At 46.9% G+C, this 19,315-nt stretch overlaps 1 protein-coding gene across 1 annotated transcript in view; it reads right to left on the reverse strand.

Annotated features, from left to right (window-relative positions):
- LOC123769854 (uncharacterized) overlaps positions 1-15,235 on the reverse strand; it is a 128,582-nt gene extending 113,347 nt beyond the window's left edge. The window contains exons 1-2 of the mRNA XM_045761232.2: positions 15,045-15,235; positions 3,031-3,520 (exon numbers count right to left, since the gene is read on the reverse strand). Coding sequence (XP_045617188.1) covers positions 3,031-3,515 — 485 coding nt within the window. The 5' untranslated portion in view covers positions 3,516-3,520; positions 15,045-15,235. The remainder of the gene's footprint in view (positions 1-3,030; positions 3,521-15,044) is intronic.
- Between the last annotated feature and the right edge of the window lie 4,080 nt (positions 15,236-19,315).

The following is a 19,315-nucleotide window of genomic DNA, read 5'->3' on the forward strand; positions in this document are numbered from 1 at the left end:
CCACCTCACCCCATAACTTCTCCCTCTCGCCCCACCTGAACCCCACACCCCTCACCTGGAGCATACCATGTAGGACCTTGACCTTAAGCGTCTTAACCCTTGGCCCATATCTTGTAAGTCTCCCACCTGATATTCCTTGCGTCTCGCCTACATTTTTCTTCGGCGTTGATTCTTTCTGCATATTTGCATTTCCTTGTCATTGCCCGCTTGTTCCCTATACCTCGTAGGACCAAGTCAACATGACGGATACCTTGTGGACCTTCATCTCGTACTAAGCCATCATAAGCATTTCAGGTTTTGGGATTTGTGGCCCTCTCTCTCTCTCTCTCTCTCTCTCTCTCTCTCTCTCTCTCTCTCTCTCTCTCTCTCTCTCTCTCTCATTAAGTGTATTAACACAGTGTATTAACCCGGCTCTTGACCTGTGACCTCGGCCCTACGTGAGGAAGGTCTCGATGTTCTCTCTCATCACCTCACACAACTAATCCAAGATAATTATCAGGAGACGCCACTAAGCCGGTGTCACTATATAGCACTTGGAAGGGTATGGAGTTGGGATAGGTCGGAGGGATGGAACGGTAACTAACCACCTGGACCATCGGGAATGGAGCGCCGACCTGCAAGAAGCGAAGTCATTGCTGTACCGATCAGATCAAGTGGATCCTAATGAACCAATCTTTAACCCTCGGACCTCAATGCATATTTTATAGTCATTAACCTTTTTTGACTTGCGGTATTTCTGACCTCCAAGTTTGGCAGACATTTTAAATCCCACATCCCGTTGTTTGTTGTTATAGATTCAGCTACTCGGAACAAGTTCCAAGTAGCACGGGCTATGGTGAGCCCGTAGTGGACTTACCTGGCACAGGAGCGGTGTTGTGTCTGATCCACATCCCCATTTGACTCCCTATTTCCTAGGATTTGCTGCACCTCCTACCCAACCGGTTCTTAACATTCTAACAATTACAGATTGCCAATGGATTACCCAATGTCCCCATACCCTCCTTCACCAGACTGTGGAGACCATCGTCTCCCACCAGGCCTATTAGGTACCACTGCATCAAAAAATCCCAACATCTGGGTTTTACTCAACATATGTATAGCTAGGAACGCAACAGCTGAAAGACAATCCTAATGGTTTTATTATAGTCACGGAAAAACATGCAGTCACAAACACATAACATAGGTGAGTTTTTGCTGTTGTTTTTGTGTAATCAAAACATGGAATATTTTTAATTATTCAGAGCTCAAGCCTCCATACCCCCATAATTTGCTTCCCATGCCCCCAAGGGGGGTATGGATACCCCCGGTTAAAAATCCGTGTCATAATCTTTGGCTGAAATTAGTTAATTTGACGTTTCTCAACTCCATAATTTAGACTCGAAAACTTTTGTCAGATATGGGAGAAATTTAGTGCCAATATTTTGCTTGTATCCTGGCATGGTCGACATGACTTTGCTGCCTCCATCGTGGCTGCCATCCCCGACCCTGGCTGCCATCTCCGACCCTGGCTGCCATCCCCGACCCTGGCTGCCATCCCCAACCCTGGCTGCCATCCCCGACCCTGGCTGCCATCCCCGACCCTGGCTGTCATCTCCGACCCTGGCTGCCATCCCCGACCCTGGCTGCCATCCCCGACCCTGGCTGCCATCCCAGACCCTGGCTGTCATCTCCGACCCTGGCTGCCATCCCAGACCCTGGCTGTCATCTCCGACCCTGGCTGCCATCCCAGACCCTGGCTGCCATCCCCGACCCTGGCTGCCATCCCAGACCCTGGCTGCCATCCCCGACCCTGGCTGCCATCCCCGACCCTGGCTGCCATCCCCGACCCTGGCTGCCATCCCCGACCCTGGCTGCCATCCCCGACCCTGGCTGCCATCCCCGACCCTGGCTGCCATCTCCGACCCTGGCTGCCATCCCCGACCCTGGCTACCATCCCCGACCCTGGCTGCCATCTCCGACGCTGGCTGCCATCCAGTCTTCAGCGTCTAGCCATAACTTACAAGTTAGACACAGGGACCTTCCACCTCTCCAACTTGCTTAACAAACATGATTATCCAGCACCTGGGTGCTGACCTTACGGCGAGAGCATCTTCCTCAGCCATCCACCTCAGTGCTGGATGGTCTTGACAGGATAGTAACTTCTGGATGGTATTGTGAGGATAGTCGCTATCCTTCCGGTTGTTGTAACCTTTATCACACGTACAGGACGCGCACTACTGGACCGTTATTCACACGCTTCCAAAAGCTGATAGCTACTGGACTGTCATTCAAGACGTGATTAACAAAAGTGGGCTTCGTGCTCATCTTAGGGGTCCACACCTGGCCTGCACACCTGGTCTCTACACCCAAGGCTGCTGCAGCTCAGTCATTACGTCAAAGCTTTGATGCAATGCGCCAGTCCAAGATATGTTAAGTGTCACCAACAACGCAATTAACTATATGTTTTAAATACTATTAATAATAATAATATTATTTTTATTATTATTATTATTATTATTATCATTCATTTGCGTCTGACTCTTCCCCATGGGGGGGGGGGTTCCTCGTCATGATGCCCATCATTTAGAATAACATGAAAGCTACCTGAGTTTACCTGAAGGCCATCATCTCTCTAGTGGCCTCGGAGGGGATAGGAAGCCGGCGGCTTGTCAAAGGTCTCCCCATTATCCCGCTATAGCTAACGAGTTCGTCAGCCTTGCTCTGTCACCAGAACACATCTTAATCTCTCATACTTCATGTATAGACATAATTCCTCACATCTTTAACATTATACATTACCATTATGTGACCCGGAAGTGTAATATAGTGTGGCCAGGAAGTGTGACATAGACCCGGAAGGGTGACACAGACCCGGAAGTGTGACACAGCGTGACCCGGAAGTGTGACACAGCGTGACCCCGGAAGTGTGACACAGCGTGACCCGGAAGTGTGACACAGCGTGACCCGGAAGTGTGACACAGCGTGACCCGGAAGTGTGACACAGTGTGACCCGGAAGTGTGACACAGTGTGACCCGGAAGGAGTGACTTACCTCTCGCCGGTGTGCAGAGATGTGATGGGCGGGTCTGGAGGGTCCGGGGAGAGGGGGCGTGTTTTCGACAGCACCTGGCTGTTGACCAATGAGGGTGAGAGAACGCGTATGTCGCTCCGCCCCTCGTCGTCATCCTCGCCAATCAGCGAAGACCGAATATTGAATGACTGAGAATGTGCATGGTTGCCCAAAATTTTACTTAATCTTAACTTATTTGCGAGACTCGCTTGTTTTTCGTGCTGGAGCAGAGATGAGGTAGTTCTCAAGTTAGATTTGGAAGTGAGGCTGGGTGAGATCTGTGAGGTTAATGGCGGAGAGGAGGCGAGGGAAGGGGAGGTGACGGGAGGAGACGAGGCAAGGGAAGGAGAGTTGGCGGGAAGAGAGGCCAGGGGCGGGCCTGTGATTGGTGGAGACGCGTCCGCAGGGGCGGGGCTAGGCGACAACGTCATCTGTTCCTCATGGTCTATCACCTCCCCACTCTGCATAATTTCTGTAACAAAAAAGAAGAAAAAGGTTTAAGAGAATCACCGTCAAGCACCACTTACCTTACCTTACATGTAAGGTAAGGCAAGGTAATTTTTACGACTATATAGTGTTTAGAAGGAATATGAGGATAAGGATAGATGGGACGAAGGGAAGGAATGGTGCCCAACCGCTTGGATGGTCGGGGATTGAACACCGACCTGCATGAACAGAGGCCGTCGCTCTACCGTCCGGTCCAAGTGTTGGGCTTATTACACATAACTATCTTTAAATTATTATAATTATCATACTTTATATTTAAATTTACAACTTTGTAATAGGTAGTACACCAATGGATTAATTACATGTATAAATTTTCTTAACTACAACTGAACTATTGCCGACCCTTCCAGCTAGATATTGTAGCAGGCACAACTTATTCAACATTCAGTTTTTTTTAAATTTACCCCAAAGAGCAAATTTGTTGGAGAGAGTCACTCATCCTGTGAGTGAACTCACCACCATAGCCGCCTGTCCAACACCCCCAATATGAAGAACACCCGCTGGGTTCTTCATCTAGCCACTTACACCCTAGATTATTAACCAACATTAACATTTACCAAGACAGTATTTTGACATGTTCCTAAGACTGAGTATGGACCTTGCATCCAGCCGCTACAGACAACCTTTATCCCTACACGTAGGATACCCTTCCATTACCCTCGTTTCCTCGGTCCAAACACGACTGACGAAACTGAACTTTTTAGAGAGGCAACGGCTTCTGTTCTTGCGTTCAATCCCCGACCGTCTAAGTGCTTGGGCACCATTCCTTTCCTTCGTCCTATCCATGCTTCTCCCCCTACCTCCTATGTCTCCTGCCTCATATGTGGTAGATAGGCGTGGGAGGTAGGGCAGAGGCAGGGAAGAAACGTGGGAGGTAGGGCGGAGGCACGGGAGAAACCTGGGAGATGGGGGAAGAGTCGTGGGAGGCAGGGTAGAGGCGTAGGAGGTAGTTGTTGTTGTTTTATCTTCAGCTTCTCGGAACAAAAGTTCCAAGTGAGTCCGTCGTGGACTTACCTGACACATGGGGACGTAGGGGAGAGGCGACGGGGGAAGGGCAAGGAATAGCCGTGGGTGACACGAAATTTTCATTTTAGATTAAAGTTCGGCAATAGGATAAGGAAGGTGGGCCCCCAGGGGAGGACAGTAGTCCAAGAGGTCACACGGGTGGGTCAGGTTGGGCGGTAGTGGTTGCCAAACAAGCAGGCAATATTTACCTGTGTCTGTCTCGCGGGTTATTGATGAGCGGTAAACACCATTATCAAGTCGGGCAGCGTCTATGTCTTAATATTCCGTGTGTGTGCATACATTACATGTAGTCTCTTGACCCAGCCGGCACGCACCCTCTCTACAACGGTCATACTCACCTAGTTGTGCTTGTGAGGGGGGTTGAGCTCGGGCTCTTTGGTCCCACCTCTCAACTGTCAATACACTGGTGTAGAGGTTCCTGAGCCTACTGGGCTGTCATATCTACATTTGAAACTGTGTATGGTGTCTGCCACCACATCACTGCTTAATGCATTCCATCTGTTAACTACTCTGACATTGAACAAGTTCTTTCTAACTTCCCTGTGGCTCATTTGGGTACTCAGTACTCAGTCGTGTGTAAACCGTTTTTCAATCATAAACAGGGGGTTTGGCGGGTGCATGGAATGGACTTTGGCCTTTGTTTATAAGGACGGGCTGACACACAGAGACGAGGCTAACCATAGCCCGTGCTACTTGCCCCGCTCCTGTGCCAGGTAAGTCCACTACGGGCTCACCATAGCCCGTGCTACTTGGAACTTATGTTCTGAGTAGCTGAATCTAAAACAACAACAACAAGAGGACGGGCTGCTCTGAGTGAAGATACCGCCATAGCGTAATGGACAACCTCCTCCCAATAGGAAGGTCGCTGGCTGGGGTATTCACCCTGTGAGTGAACACACCGCCATGGCAGCATGTACAACACTCCCCGCAGGAGTTGGCATGGTGACTGGTTCCTGTAGACTCGTGCCGAAGTCCAAGGCCTGAATTCATCAAGTATGTCAGCCCGTCCTCGTAAACAAAGGCTAAAGTTCATTCCATGTACCCGCCAAACCCCCTGTTTATGAATGAAAAACGGTTTACACACGACTCACAACTGATGACGTCCGAACACTTCCGAAAGAAGTACTTCGCTGACGACTTTTGTTCGAACCACAACGCTGTAAATGCTTCACCCACGTACTACAAATACAAATAATCGCCAACAGAACCTAAACACCTGACCTAACCAGTGCCTAAATATGCACAGTATGCTATTATATAATTTTATTAATTTATATTTGAGAAAATTCCGGGGTCAACCGCTGGATGGAATGGACTTGGTCAGAGGACGGATTGAGGCAGGACATTCAGAGCGTAACTCTCGTCCAGTACCTACACTCACATAACTACACTATCCCTAAGTTAAAGCACACTCTATGCTGCAGGTCAAGACACACACACACACACACACACACACACACACACACACACACACACACACACACACACACACACACACACACACACACACACACACACACACTGTATATACATTGTCATAAACAGCTTTCACACACAAAGATATGGAGTTAATTCGAGAAGGTGGATATGGTGTTGGTGTTGAAGGAGGAGGAGGCAGAGGACGGGAAGCTGTATGTGGAAGAGACACTGGTGGAATGTTGTTGTTATAGATTCAGCTACTCGGAACAAGTTCCAAGTAGCACGGGCTATGGTGAGCCCGTAACACTGGTGGAAGAAGTGGTGCTTACCTAACAGTGTCCACGAGGTGGGGGAGGGAGTGAGTGAGGGGTAGCACTTTATGCCCCACCTGCCACCCTTGTTGTACCTCCTGCATCACAACCTAACTAATTTGACGTTGAAATTCTTTGTCTAATCTGGCCTTAAAGGTGTGGAGTTAGGTGGCTTCTACAACTTCTTCAGTACATTCCACTTGTTGACCACCCGTACAGGGTGCGAGTACTGCCTTACATTACTTCTATACATTTGTGTTTCCAGCTCCCACCTGTGTCATCTCGTCCTACTTTACCTCGAATTGAAGAAGTTATCTTTATCCATCTTATATATTCCCCTCATTATCTTGTATGTTGTGATCATATCCTTTCTGTTTCTTTTATGATCAAGAGTTGTGAGATTTAGTTCCTCTAAGCTATCCTCGTAGCTTAACCCTTAACCCAAAGTATTAACAAATACCTTTGTATTTGTTAATACTTTAGCTTTACGCTTCACGCGGTGTTGAGTCCATGCCGGAGCTGCATATTCCGGTATTGGTCTAACAGATTTTGTGTTGATTGTCTTGAAGGAATCCTTATTTAGGTTTATAAACGATGTTTTTATATTTACCAGCGTCCTATATGCTGCTGATGTTATCCTTTTTGTGTGTGCCTCTGGTGTTGGTGTAGGACGTATATGCACTCCCAAATCTCTCAGATTCCTGTAGTTACCTTCCTCTAATGTATGCAGCTGCCTTCGTGTCTCCTCCTTCCCTTTCCCATCTTTTTTACACAGTACTTAATTATTGGGACTGAATTTCACCATTCGTTTGACCACTCCTGGAGTTTGTCTAGGTGACTTCTTGAGGTGATTGATTTCATGCACTCTTCTGTTTAGACATTCCTCATCAGCTTTGTGTCGCCTGCAAACATTGACATGTCCGAGCTCACTCCCTCGGGCAGGTGGTTCACATAAATTAGCAAGAGCAGCGGCACCAGGACCGAGCCTTGTGGGACCCCACTTGTTACAGTGAAGGACCGAGCCAGGACCAAGGACCGAGCCTTGTGGGACCCCACTTGTTACAGTGAAGGACCGAGCCTTGTGGGACCCCACTTGTTACAGTGAAGGACCGAGCCAGGACCAAGGACCGAGCCTTGTGGGACCCCACGTGTTACATTCTTCCAGGTTGAGACCACCTCTCTGACTGTGACTGTTTTCTGTCCTTCAGGTACTCCCTTACCCAGTTATCCCAGCCTACCTCTCCTCTCATCATGTTCACCAGTCTCTCGCAACGAACACTCTCAAGTGCCTTGCGACAACTTAGGAAAATACAGTCTACCCAGCCCTCTTTTTCCCAGTCATATTTTAGTAACACTGTCATGGTACTCAATCAAGTTTGTTGGGCACGAATTTCCTTTTCCAAATCCATGGTGACCTTTACATGGAATACTTGTCAATGACACCAATCTGTAAAATATAGTTGGAAGAAATTGAAATAAGTTTATTGAGGTAAAATACACACAAAGGGATGAGGTAGCTCAAGCTATTCTCACCCCGTTCAGTACATCGTGTTAATACATACATAGACACACATCACAAACAATAAACGTATTACCGAACATTCTGAGAGATAAACATATACATTTCATAGTTGGAGGCGCAGGTAGAGGAAGGAAAGGGGAAGGGTGAGGAGGATAAAGAGGAAGAAGAGGTAGACTAGAGCGTAGGAGTGTTATCATGCAGGATGTGGTGTAGGTTATGGTGATAGGAGAGAGGTCAGGCCAGGGTGACCTGGAGGCACCGGGGTCGTCCACTAACAGCCGTGCGCCGCAAGCTTTACTGCCAGCACGAGCCATCCGCCCCGCTCATAACTACCTAATGAACTCTTCCTATAATACCAACTATGCCGCCACATTGATATTCTTTGCTAGTCTATAACGATTATTCTCACTTATAAAACACACACACACACACACACACACACACACACACACACACACACACACACACACACACACACACACACACACACACACACGGGTGTCTGGTAGCTCAGTGGACAGCGCGCAGGGCTCTTAATTCTGTAGCCCGGGTTCGATTCCCGGACCAGGCAGAAACAAATGGGCAAAGTTTCTTTCACCCTAAATGCCCCTGTTACCTAGCAGTAAATAGGTACTTGGGAGTTAGACAGCTCTTAGGGGCTGCTTCCTGGGTGTGGTGGGGGGGGGACAAAAAAATTAATAGTTAGTAACAGTTGATTGACTGCCAGTTGAGAGGCGGGCCGAAAGAGCAGAGCTCAACCCGGCAAGCACAACTAGGTGAATACACACACACACACCAAACAATAAACGGTCTAGGGAAGAATACAAGTGTAACAAGGATTGTCTAAAAATATTTGAATAAGCAGCCACAGTGACACTGGAAGCAAGAGCTAAAATACCAAGAGTAGGAGACTTTAACCACAGGGAGAAAGACTGGGTAAATAAGGATCCCCCTACTGGCGTGATAAGACATGGAGAGCAAAACTGGTAGAGGCGGCTCACAAACACTTCTTACAGGAGTAAGAGGAGAGAACTCACCACAACTCTAGACTTGGTGTTTTCCCAAAATGTGGCAGAGGACAACAATATAGAGTAGGAAAAGCCTCTAGGGGCTAGTGACCATTGCACTGTCATGTTTGATCACACAGTGGAGCTGGAGGAGATGAAGATGATGAGTGGTCCAGTGCGACTACAGTAAGGTGAGCGGGGGACTTTGTGTGAAACATAATGGGAAAGATAAATGGAAGGGGAGACAGCAAATGAGACGATGGAAGTCATTGCTAGGAAATGTGCCGATCCAATGGAGCTGTTCGTACCGCTCAAGAAGGAAGTGGAGAAGGAAAGTAAACTCCTGGTACAATAGGTAATGCAGGCAAGCTAAAGAAAGGACAAAAAATGGTCTGGAAAAAAGTACAAAGAACTAGGAACAGAGGACAATAGAGGGGCACTAAAGAGAACCAGAAATGAATACACCCGAGTTAGGAGAGAAACCGAGAGGCAAGAGTGGTATTCCTAATTTATGTGAAGGACTTAGCCGACGGAGTTAGCTCGTATATGTAAATGTTTGCAAACAATACAAAGATGATGAGTAATGTAAAAATATAGGAGGCCTGCAGGAAGTTACAGAAGGATTTTGAAAAACTACAGGAGTGATCAGACAAATGGTTGCTGGAATTCAATCCCAACAATGAAGATGGGAAAGGGAGAGAGAAGGCCAGGAAGCATGTAAACAAATGGAGAATAGAACTACAGAAATTGGAAAGAGAAAGATTTGGAAACAAATGTATTTCCAACACTAATACCAGAGGCACACATAAATAAGATAACATCGGCAGCATATGGGACGCTGGCAAATATAAAAACATCGTTTTTAAAGCCAAATCAGGACTCCTTCAAAGGCAATCTACACAACATTTGTTAGGTCAATACTGGAATACAGGGAGAGGCAGAGGGCAAGGTCTGGGAGGGAGGGTGGCACTTGCCAGGGTCACCAGAGGTCAACACGCTTACCGCTGGCCACCTCCTCCACATACTAATGTTCCCTAACTCAACCCTTCTCTCTACTAGCACCGGGAGTCATCAACCATTTACGCAACCACTTACGAAACCTGTACATCTTCCCTAAGTCTACAGTCTAAGGCTTTGTTTACATTTATTAAATAGTGTATAAGCTGAGAAGCACTACGAGGTTTTTTATAACAATATTAAACTTGGGTCGTTTAGTCTCTAAACTCGTAATCTGCTAAATGAATTAAAACAACGCTGGATTGATCAATTAAAGATGTACAGATTTCGTAAATGGTTGTGTAAATGTTTGACGAATACTAGTTAAGAAACAAGTCTCGGTGGTCTACATCCTCAACTCCCAATCTTGTGACACGTGTTCAATCCCCGGGCGAGATAGAAACAATTGAGTATGTTTCCTGTCATCTGATGCCACTGTTCACCAAGCAGTAAATAGGTAACCGGGGAGTTGTGGACGTTGCATCTTGGGGAATGTCAATAGTTCGAAGTCATCACAGTCACAAAACAGGACCAATCTAACACTGTCACTGCAAGGTCCAACACTGTTACTAATCAGGACAAGGTCCAAAACTGTCACTAATCAGGACAAGGTCCAACACTGTCACTAATCAGGACGAGGTCCAAAACTGTCACTAATCAGGACAAGGTCCAACACTGTCACTAATCAGGACAAGGTCCAAAACTGTCACTAATCAGGACAAGGTCCAACACTGTTACTAATCAGGACAAGGTCCAACACTGTCACTAATCAGGACAAGGTCCAACACTGTCACTAATCAGGACAAGGTCCAACACTGTCACTAATCAGGACAAGGTCCAACACTGTCACAAACTAGTACCAGTCCAATACTGTCATTAAACAAGACCAGTCCAACAACCTGAACATTATCATTAAGACTTACAATTCTTCCACCGCTAAAAAAAATAATGTTAAAAGCAGAATTTAACAGTGAACAAAGTGGTGTAAGGACTCGGGAATACTGGAGCTCACACAACATACACCAAGCGTCAGTAAACATGTACTCACCTAGTTGTGAGTACAATGTGTGTGTGTTTACTATTTATGCCTGCAGGATCGAGCTTTTAGCTCTTGAACCCCCACCTTTCTAACCGTCAGTTGTATAATGTATTGACTCTCGACCTCTTTTTCCTTCATACATATATTTTTAACACACACACACACACACACACACACACACACACACACACACACACACACACACACACACACACACACACACACACACACACACACACACACACACACATACACACACACAATTCCAGGTTGCAGCCCGTAGCAGCTAACTCCCACGTATCCATGAATTACTCAGTGAACAGGGGGGCATCAGGTGAAAACCTCTGCTTATCTGTTTCTGCCTCGACCGGGAATCGAACCCAGGACCCTTAAGATTGCGACCCCTGAACGTTGTGCACTCGGCTGCGAGACCCTGAGTGTGTAAGTCATAAAGAAATTAACACGTAATGAATAATGTGAAAACGTATAATTACGAAGGGGAAATTAAAAGACATAATTGAGCGCTTTCGTCTTAATCAACACATCTTCAAAAGTATAATCAATCCAGAGTGATTGATGAAGATTAAGCCACCCAAAAGGTGGCACAGGCATGAATAGCCCGTAAATCAATCTAATATAATACTTGAATATATAGGGAGAAAAAAAGATGACGTGTGATGTGAAAAAACCATGTCCTTATGATATTGATTCATGAACATAAGAACAAGAGGATACTACATACGGCCTAATGACCAATACATGGGAGATCCTGGACGTAATATCTCCATGGAGGTAATTAATAGACAACTATCCCAAGCCAGGAACTCTCAGATATTGGTCATTAAGACGTCTCTTGTTCGTATGTTCATGAACCAATATTACGAAGACATTGTTTTTACGCCTCAAACGTCACCATTAGTTTTTCCCGCCAATATATTCAAGTATTGTATTCGATTGATTATATTTTTGAAGACGTATTTATTAACAGGAAAGCGTTCAAGTAATTTCTTGTTTTATTTTCCCTTCGTGGTTATACATTTTCATTATTATATATATGTATACTCCCAGGAAATAATTTAGTATATTAGGAGTCTTGGAGGTATTCCGTGGAAGCACTTTAATATGTGTATGTAGTATAACAGTTGTTTAAGGCACATTAAGGCATATGTACAACCTTGTCACCGGGATGATAAAGTCGTCAGTGACCCAGGAGGCGGAGACTCACCTCCACACACCACCTCATCTTTGCCTTCTTGGGTATCAACGCTTCATAAAAATGCACGAGGCTCTCATGTCAAGTGTATTAGGCAACACGTGAAACATATAAACCAACCAACATATACCATCCAACATACCCCAACAGATTAATCGAATGAACAAATCAGTAATTAAATTGATGAAAACGCGAATATACAACAATTCACTGAATACATCAATAGATTTACAGATCATATGAGAAACCGCAGGAAGGATATACCCAAGAGGCTAATTAATTTCTGTTGTATTAAAAAAAAAAGTCTCACACGATACTAAACGAGAGACACCAACCCTAAGTTATCCCCAAAGGGTTAAAACCAGTCTCACGGGTTAACTGACGGCAACAATTGGCGTCCTTGTAACTAGCAAGAGACAAGGAAGACTATTTATAAGAGCTAGTTTGTACAAGTGGTCATCTACCAGTCTGAATGTTCTCTAAATCCCTCAGTATCTTCGCCAAGTACACTCACCTTACACTCACCTTAATGCTCCACTGAGTTCTTTCATAATGTACTAACTCCAACCCTGTCTACCCGCTTCTCTCCCTACCTTCCCTAGACCATCACCCTACACCCGTCTACCCGCTTTTCTCCCTACATATCTTCATATTCAAACCCCATTCTGGTATCTGCTTCATGACCCACTTTGAAGTTTCTTATTCCTTTTGGCTTACAAGACGTGCCGCTGATGTTCTGTTGTGTACACGAGTGTCAGCTTGCCCATACACTTCTTCTGGTTGCCTTTCAAGGTTCCCATCTTCACTGCGTTGCCTTTGTTATCATTGAATTCAAGTAGCCACTTGAATTCTTATCCAGTCTTGTAGCTTGTTCAGGGCTTACTAACTTTATTTCCGTCGTCAACTTCCCATCGTCTGCAGACATCATTACGTTACGATCCTGTTTCCTCAAGAGGTCGTTCACCAGAGTCTTGAACGACATGAACTATCTTACTGCCTCGTGTGGAGCTCTTTCTCTTATATGTTTATCCAGACTACTATGGCTCTCTGTACTCGTGTCAGTACTCTTTCGGTACTTGAACACTGCTTTACTAGTTCGTGAAGGGAAGTCTTGTGGAAGACGGTATTAAGAACTTTCTCAAGACAAACAGGTTTCCTTTGACCTCACTCGAGTTAGTTTTAATTGATACGCATTTTACTTTAAATTGATCATTTTTTTTACATATTAGCACGGGTAATGTTCAGAGATTAAGACAGGTCATTCCCAGAGGTCAAGGTAGGTCATTCCCAGAGGTCAAGGCAGGTCGTGCCCAAAAGTCAAGGCGGGTCGTGCACAGAGGTCAATTCAGGTCGTGCCCAAAGGTCAAGGCAGGTCGTGCCTAGAGGTCAAGGCGGGTCGTGCCCAGAGGTCAAGGCGGGTCGTGCCCAGAGGTCAAGGCGGGTCGTGCCCAGAGATCAAGGCGGGTCGTGCCCAGAGGTCAAGGCGGGTGAAAGGAGATCATACCCAGGTCTAGGAATCCAAAGTGGTCATCAACTGTACCCAAAAAGTAATGTAAATTAAAAGGAGTAAGGTCCAGAGATGAAAGGAGCCCATTCATCACAGGGAGTCAGCAGCAGAGGTCGGCACGAGTCGGTAGGAGTCGGTAGGAGTCGGTAGGAGTCGGTAGGAGTCGGCAGGAGTCGGCAGGAGTCGACAGGAGTCGACAGAAGTCGGTAGGAGTCGGCAGGAGTCGACAGGAGTCGGCTAGAGAGGGTAGATCAAAGAGCCACAGCCTGAGGTATAAGGCTACGGGTCCCTTAATGAGTTCTCTCAGGGGTTGAAAGGTCCGGTCAGGAAGTCAAGCATAACAGTGAAGTCAGACCAGTACAACCACCACCACCACCAAGCCTCTCGCATATTATGTCTGTGTATTTGCCATCACCACGCCTACACCCCCTCACCGTCCACGCCCACACGCCCTCACCGTCCCCGCCCACACGCCCTCACCGTCCACGCCCACACCCCCTCACCGTCCACGCCCACACGCCCTCACCGTCCACGCCCACACGCCCTCACCGTCCACGCCCACACGCCCTTACCGTGTGGTGAGGGCGTGTGGGCCGTTCATGTTACCGTCCATGCTCACACATACCCTTAATCTTCCACTAACAAGTTTAACATATTAACATAAGATTAACACAGTAACACATTACCACAGAATTAACACAAGATTTACGCACTAATACGACTGACACAGACTTAACACACTAACATGAATAACACAAGATTAACATACTAACACAAAAGTAACACACTAACATATGAGAAACACACTAACATGAGATTACCACAAGATTATCCTCACACCTCATCGTCCATGTTACCACCAGCCTCATACTGTCCTGATACACTCATGTATCCTCACACCTCATCGTCCACCTCGTGTTACAAGTCAAACTTTCTGGGGAATATTATTAGCTTTTATTATTTCAGATATAATAAAGTCGTAAGGAAGCATATATATGGCCATCTACATGTGGTGGAGAGTGGACACCTTGCCCCCCCCCCACCACCTAGTGTACACTAGGTGTAGCACCTACACTGTCTCTACACCACTATGACAGGTGGGCGCCCACACACAGTGGGAGCGTGTCCACAACACTAGGACAAGTGTGGAGGCCGCTCACTCTACGCACTCTACACTGCCAGTGTGGCGTCTTGAGCCCCTTCCCTCCCCCCCCACACACACACACTGGTCACCTCGCTACACTAACACCCGCACACTTCCGGTGTAGTGGGGCGGGAGGTGGCCTTAAGCCGGGGGGGGAGAGAGAGAGAGACTTGACACGCTGGTAAACACTGAGCCAGGAGCAGGCAGCTGCAGGTCGCTGCTTTAACACACCACATCAACAACCACCTGCTTCTTAACAGCTATATTACCCAACCAACAGCAGGCCACAAGGGCCTCTCACTTACCTACGGTGAATAAATCCTCTTCAATTTACATCCTGCGCGCATTTCTGTGAGCGTATGTGTTGATGGTGTATATAAGTGTCCACATGACCATCTCACGGGCTATAATAACACTGTATTCCCATTAATATATTTCCACACACCAAACACAGCACTGAAGGTAAGGCACACCACTGGAGTGATTAAGCCGAGCGCCAACCATACCCGGGCACCGCTGTGAGCTTATGGCTGGCGCACTACCACACCACCACCACCGAGTACCAACAACGGAGTACCACTGTGGACGACAGCAGGTACCACACACACCAACGTCCACACACACACACACGCTGTACGTGGCTGCTCCTCTAATTTTGGTGCGACCCTACCAGACCGCCACATACTCGACAAATCCATCCCCATATTTGGCATACTGCTCGTCTCACTTTACAACCTGCCCGCTGACCCGTGTGGACGCCCGCACCTGCCATGTTTACCCTCCTTTTTACTCATATTCCACCATCCCAGAGTTAGTTTACCATATCCTACAATGGAAACGTTGTTTTAGTCCATTTTCCAAACATATGAGGAGGGAGCGCGTGTTTCCCGCCAGATGTAGACTCGTTCCGAGGTGCCAGACGTGCGCGCCTCCCCTGTCCCGGAGCTAGTCGCTGAGCTTAGAGCGACCCTTGTAGGGAACTCTCCCTCCCATAATCGTGTTTATATTCATTATGAAGATGGGAGGAGTGCACATTGCCATAGGGCACGAATATATTAGTCTTATTATATGGCAAAGAGGCGTTGTCACCTCCAACTGTGTAAAGAGGCGGAGCTAGGACGGGCCCAAGGCAGGCAGGCTGTGGATGGGTTCAGCACACACCTTAAACACGCACGCACGCGCGTGAAAGTCGGCAGCTGACGCGCGCGTTCCCCGTCTCCGGTGTCCACCCCCGCACGTGCACCGTACCCGTGCTCGTTCCTGCCTCCTCCCACCTGCACCGTACCCGTGCTCGCTCCTGCCGCCTCCCACCTGCACTGTACCCGTGCTCGCTCCTGCCTCCTCCCACCTGCACCGTACCCATGCTCGCTCCAACGTGCACCGTGCTCGTTACAGCCTCCTCGCACGTTCACCATGCCCGTGCTCGTTCCTCACGTGCACTAAGTCAAGGCTACGGACGCCCGAAGCTACTGGAGGGTCGTGTTGCTGTATTTCCCAGCGCTTAATTTTGTATATATGAAAGCTTATGCAATGTTGAGTATCTGTGCATACGGTATAATAATTTAATTAGCTGCGTTAGGGGACAGGCAGCCAGTGTGTTTATACACGTTAGGCTTATATCGAGGTCTCACCCTTACCCCAAGGATGCAACTCCACAAGTTTACTAACTCGTGGGTACCTACTTGCTGATAGTTGAACAGTCCCTTAGGTAATATGAAATGCGTCCATTTCTGTCCCGCCTGGGATTCGAACCCGGAATTCTTGATTGTGATTTGAGAACGAACCCGACCATACTATGGCGACCATTACCCCGCATGAACGTATCTTTCCTTCCATGGAAGCCTACTTACACACACGTACATGGGTCCTCATTACATAATATAACCCTTTCCAATATTAAACATGACACATATACGCGTGCTCTAAGCGTTGACAGATGCGGCGTGAATGGAGCCACGTGTGTGCGCGTATGTTTATGTTCGTGTGTATGTGTAGTCGCCCACCCTGACCTGTTGCACCTGTTCCAAAATGTGCAGTTCCTCCGTGACCCCCACCCCCACCAACCACGCCCCTCCCCTACTACCACAACCACGTCATGACCCCCCACCACAACCACAAACAAAAAAACTACGGGAGCTCCTCCCACCACTACAATCACAGCCGTTCCTACAACCCTGGCGCGTTCTCCCCCCACCCCAACCACAACTACGGCGCACCCCCCCCCCCCATCACCACAACGCGCCGCCGCCTCCTCACCACAGCCAAAAGCATCCCCCACCACAACCACAACCACGCGCGCCGTCGGCTTCCCCTATTCAACCACGGCGTGTTCCACATTGTCACAACCAATGTAGTGTCCCTTTCCCTGTCCTACACCAGCTGTGGCATGGACCACTTGTGGCATGGACCACCTGTTTTACACCAGCTGTGGCATGGACCACCTGTTTTACACCAGCTGTGGCATGGACCACCTGTTTTACACCAGCTGTAGCATGGACCACCTGTGTTCTACACCAGCTGTGGCATGGACCACCTGTTTTACACCAGCTGTAGCATGGACCACCTGTTTTACACCAGCTGTAGCATGGACCACCTGTGTTCTACACCAGCTGTGGCATGGACCACCTGTTTTACACCAGCTGTGGCATGGACCACCTGTTTTACACTAGCTGTGGCATGGACCACCTGTTTTACACCAGCTGTGGCATGGACCACTTGTGTCTTGCACCAGCTGTGGCATGGACCACCTGTGTCCTACACCAGCTGTGGCATGGACCACCTGTGAGTGATGTAGGTGGCGGCTAAAGAGGCCGCCGGCACAATACTCCAGCCAGCCACCACCTACGCTCACTACCACACCATAACACGCCATTTCTAGCACAGGTGCGCCGGTAGACGGGTTGAACGCCCTGATGGCCAAGTTGAAACATATTAACATCGTCTCAATCCAGAGAGAGATGATCTAAAATGGCGTGGCGAGGCGCCGCCCTCCACTCACACAGGACGGTGCAGCTGTGAGCCCCCAGGTCTAACACCTGAGGAAACTATGTACCCCTCTACGTCATTGCTACTTTGTAAACCCCAACCTAACCTAGCTCGAGCTATCCTAACCCAACCCAACCTATCAAACTATGTTTACCTAATCCAGCAAAATAAATTAAAAATAAGGATGAACAATGTAGAGGATGCGAATGACGTGACTATGACGTCATAATATTCTTGGCGGTACAGGTTTTTGACCCTACTGGGGGGGGGGTAAGGCCTCACGGAGTCTCAGTAAAGAGTCATGTCTTAGACAGGACCCCAAGACGCTCTTACTAACCCACTTCCCAGCCTCACTTACCCACCCACTCACGCCCTCCATACTCACGCCGCCGCCCTAACACAAACACCTACCCACTACACATATTGTTGTTATAACAATGTTTTGATAAAGAGAGAGAATATAAGGGGAGAGAGAGAGAAGGAAGACGAAAACAACAACAACAACAACAACAACAACGACGACCGACGACGACGACGACGACGACGACGACGACGACGACGAAGATATATGGGGGTGGGTGGGGGGGGAATTAGTAGTTGTTGTCAATCAAGAGTTGATTAATTAACCATTATTAAGTTGAGATGCAGACTGAAAGAGCAGAGCTCAACCCCCGCAAGCACAACTAGGTGAATACATAAAACAAGTTGGCGACCACACTAAACTTCCTGGTTAATTAAATACTGATTGTGCTACATGCACAATCGACTTGAGAATGGTCCAGGATGGACCAAAACGTCGTCGTCCCTTCACCTTCCAATGTGTGGTCTGGTCAACATACTTTAGCCACGTTATTGTGACGAATCGCCTGCTTCCTGGTTAAATTTTGGTCTGTGCAATTCTTGTCATTCTGAGTCTTAACAGCTGTGCAAGTCACAAAATAAGCACAAATTTGAAAATTTTCAAAATCAACAAGAAATTCCAAATACATCCTTGAATATACAAAGCATCAAATTAATTAAATACTGATATTAATGTATTAATAATTACTATCTGAAATACTATCAATTTTTGAAACCTGAATAAAAAGTTCCACCTTAAATTTTATGTTTTCTTGTACATTTCAGGGAAAACAAAAAATAAAAATAGGTGAATGATGAAAAATACTACAAAAAAAACTACAAAATTAATATTGTGACAAAATACTCACATGCCCAAAAAATATTCTAATTAATTATTTTTAAGTAAATGACAAGTTTCAAAACTTTATTGGGAAATAATAGCTAGTGAGATATTAAATCTTGGTAATTATAGGGATTCATTAACAAAACAAAGAGCTGCAATTACTGATGTTAACTACAATACCAGTGTTGCCATTATTGATGTTAAATACAGTACAAGGTTTACCATTACTGATGTTAACTACAGTACCATTATTGATATTACTGATGTTAAATAAAGTACCAGTGTTGCCTTTCCTGATGCTAGCATTATACGAAAAAGTTTTCCATGTAAAAGTTGTAGAAGTAAGTATAAACTTCCAGCTGCCTATAAGGGGGGTATATAAATTTATGGCAACAATGTTTGTTAAAT

Source organism: Procambarus clarkii, chromosome 45 (assembly GCF_040958095.1).
Source record: "Procambarus clarkii isolate CNS0578487 chromosome 45, FALCON_Pclarkii_2.0, whole genome shotgun sequence".
Taxonomy (NCBI): Eukaryota; Metazoa; Arthropoda; class Malacostraca; order Decapoda; family Cambaridae; genus Procambarus; species Procambarus clarkii.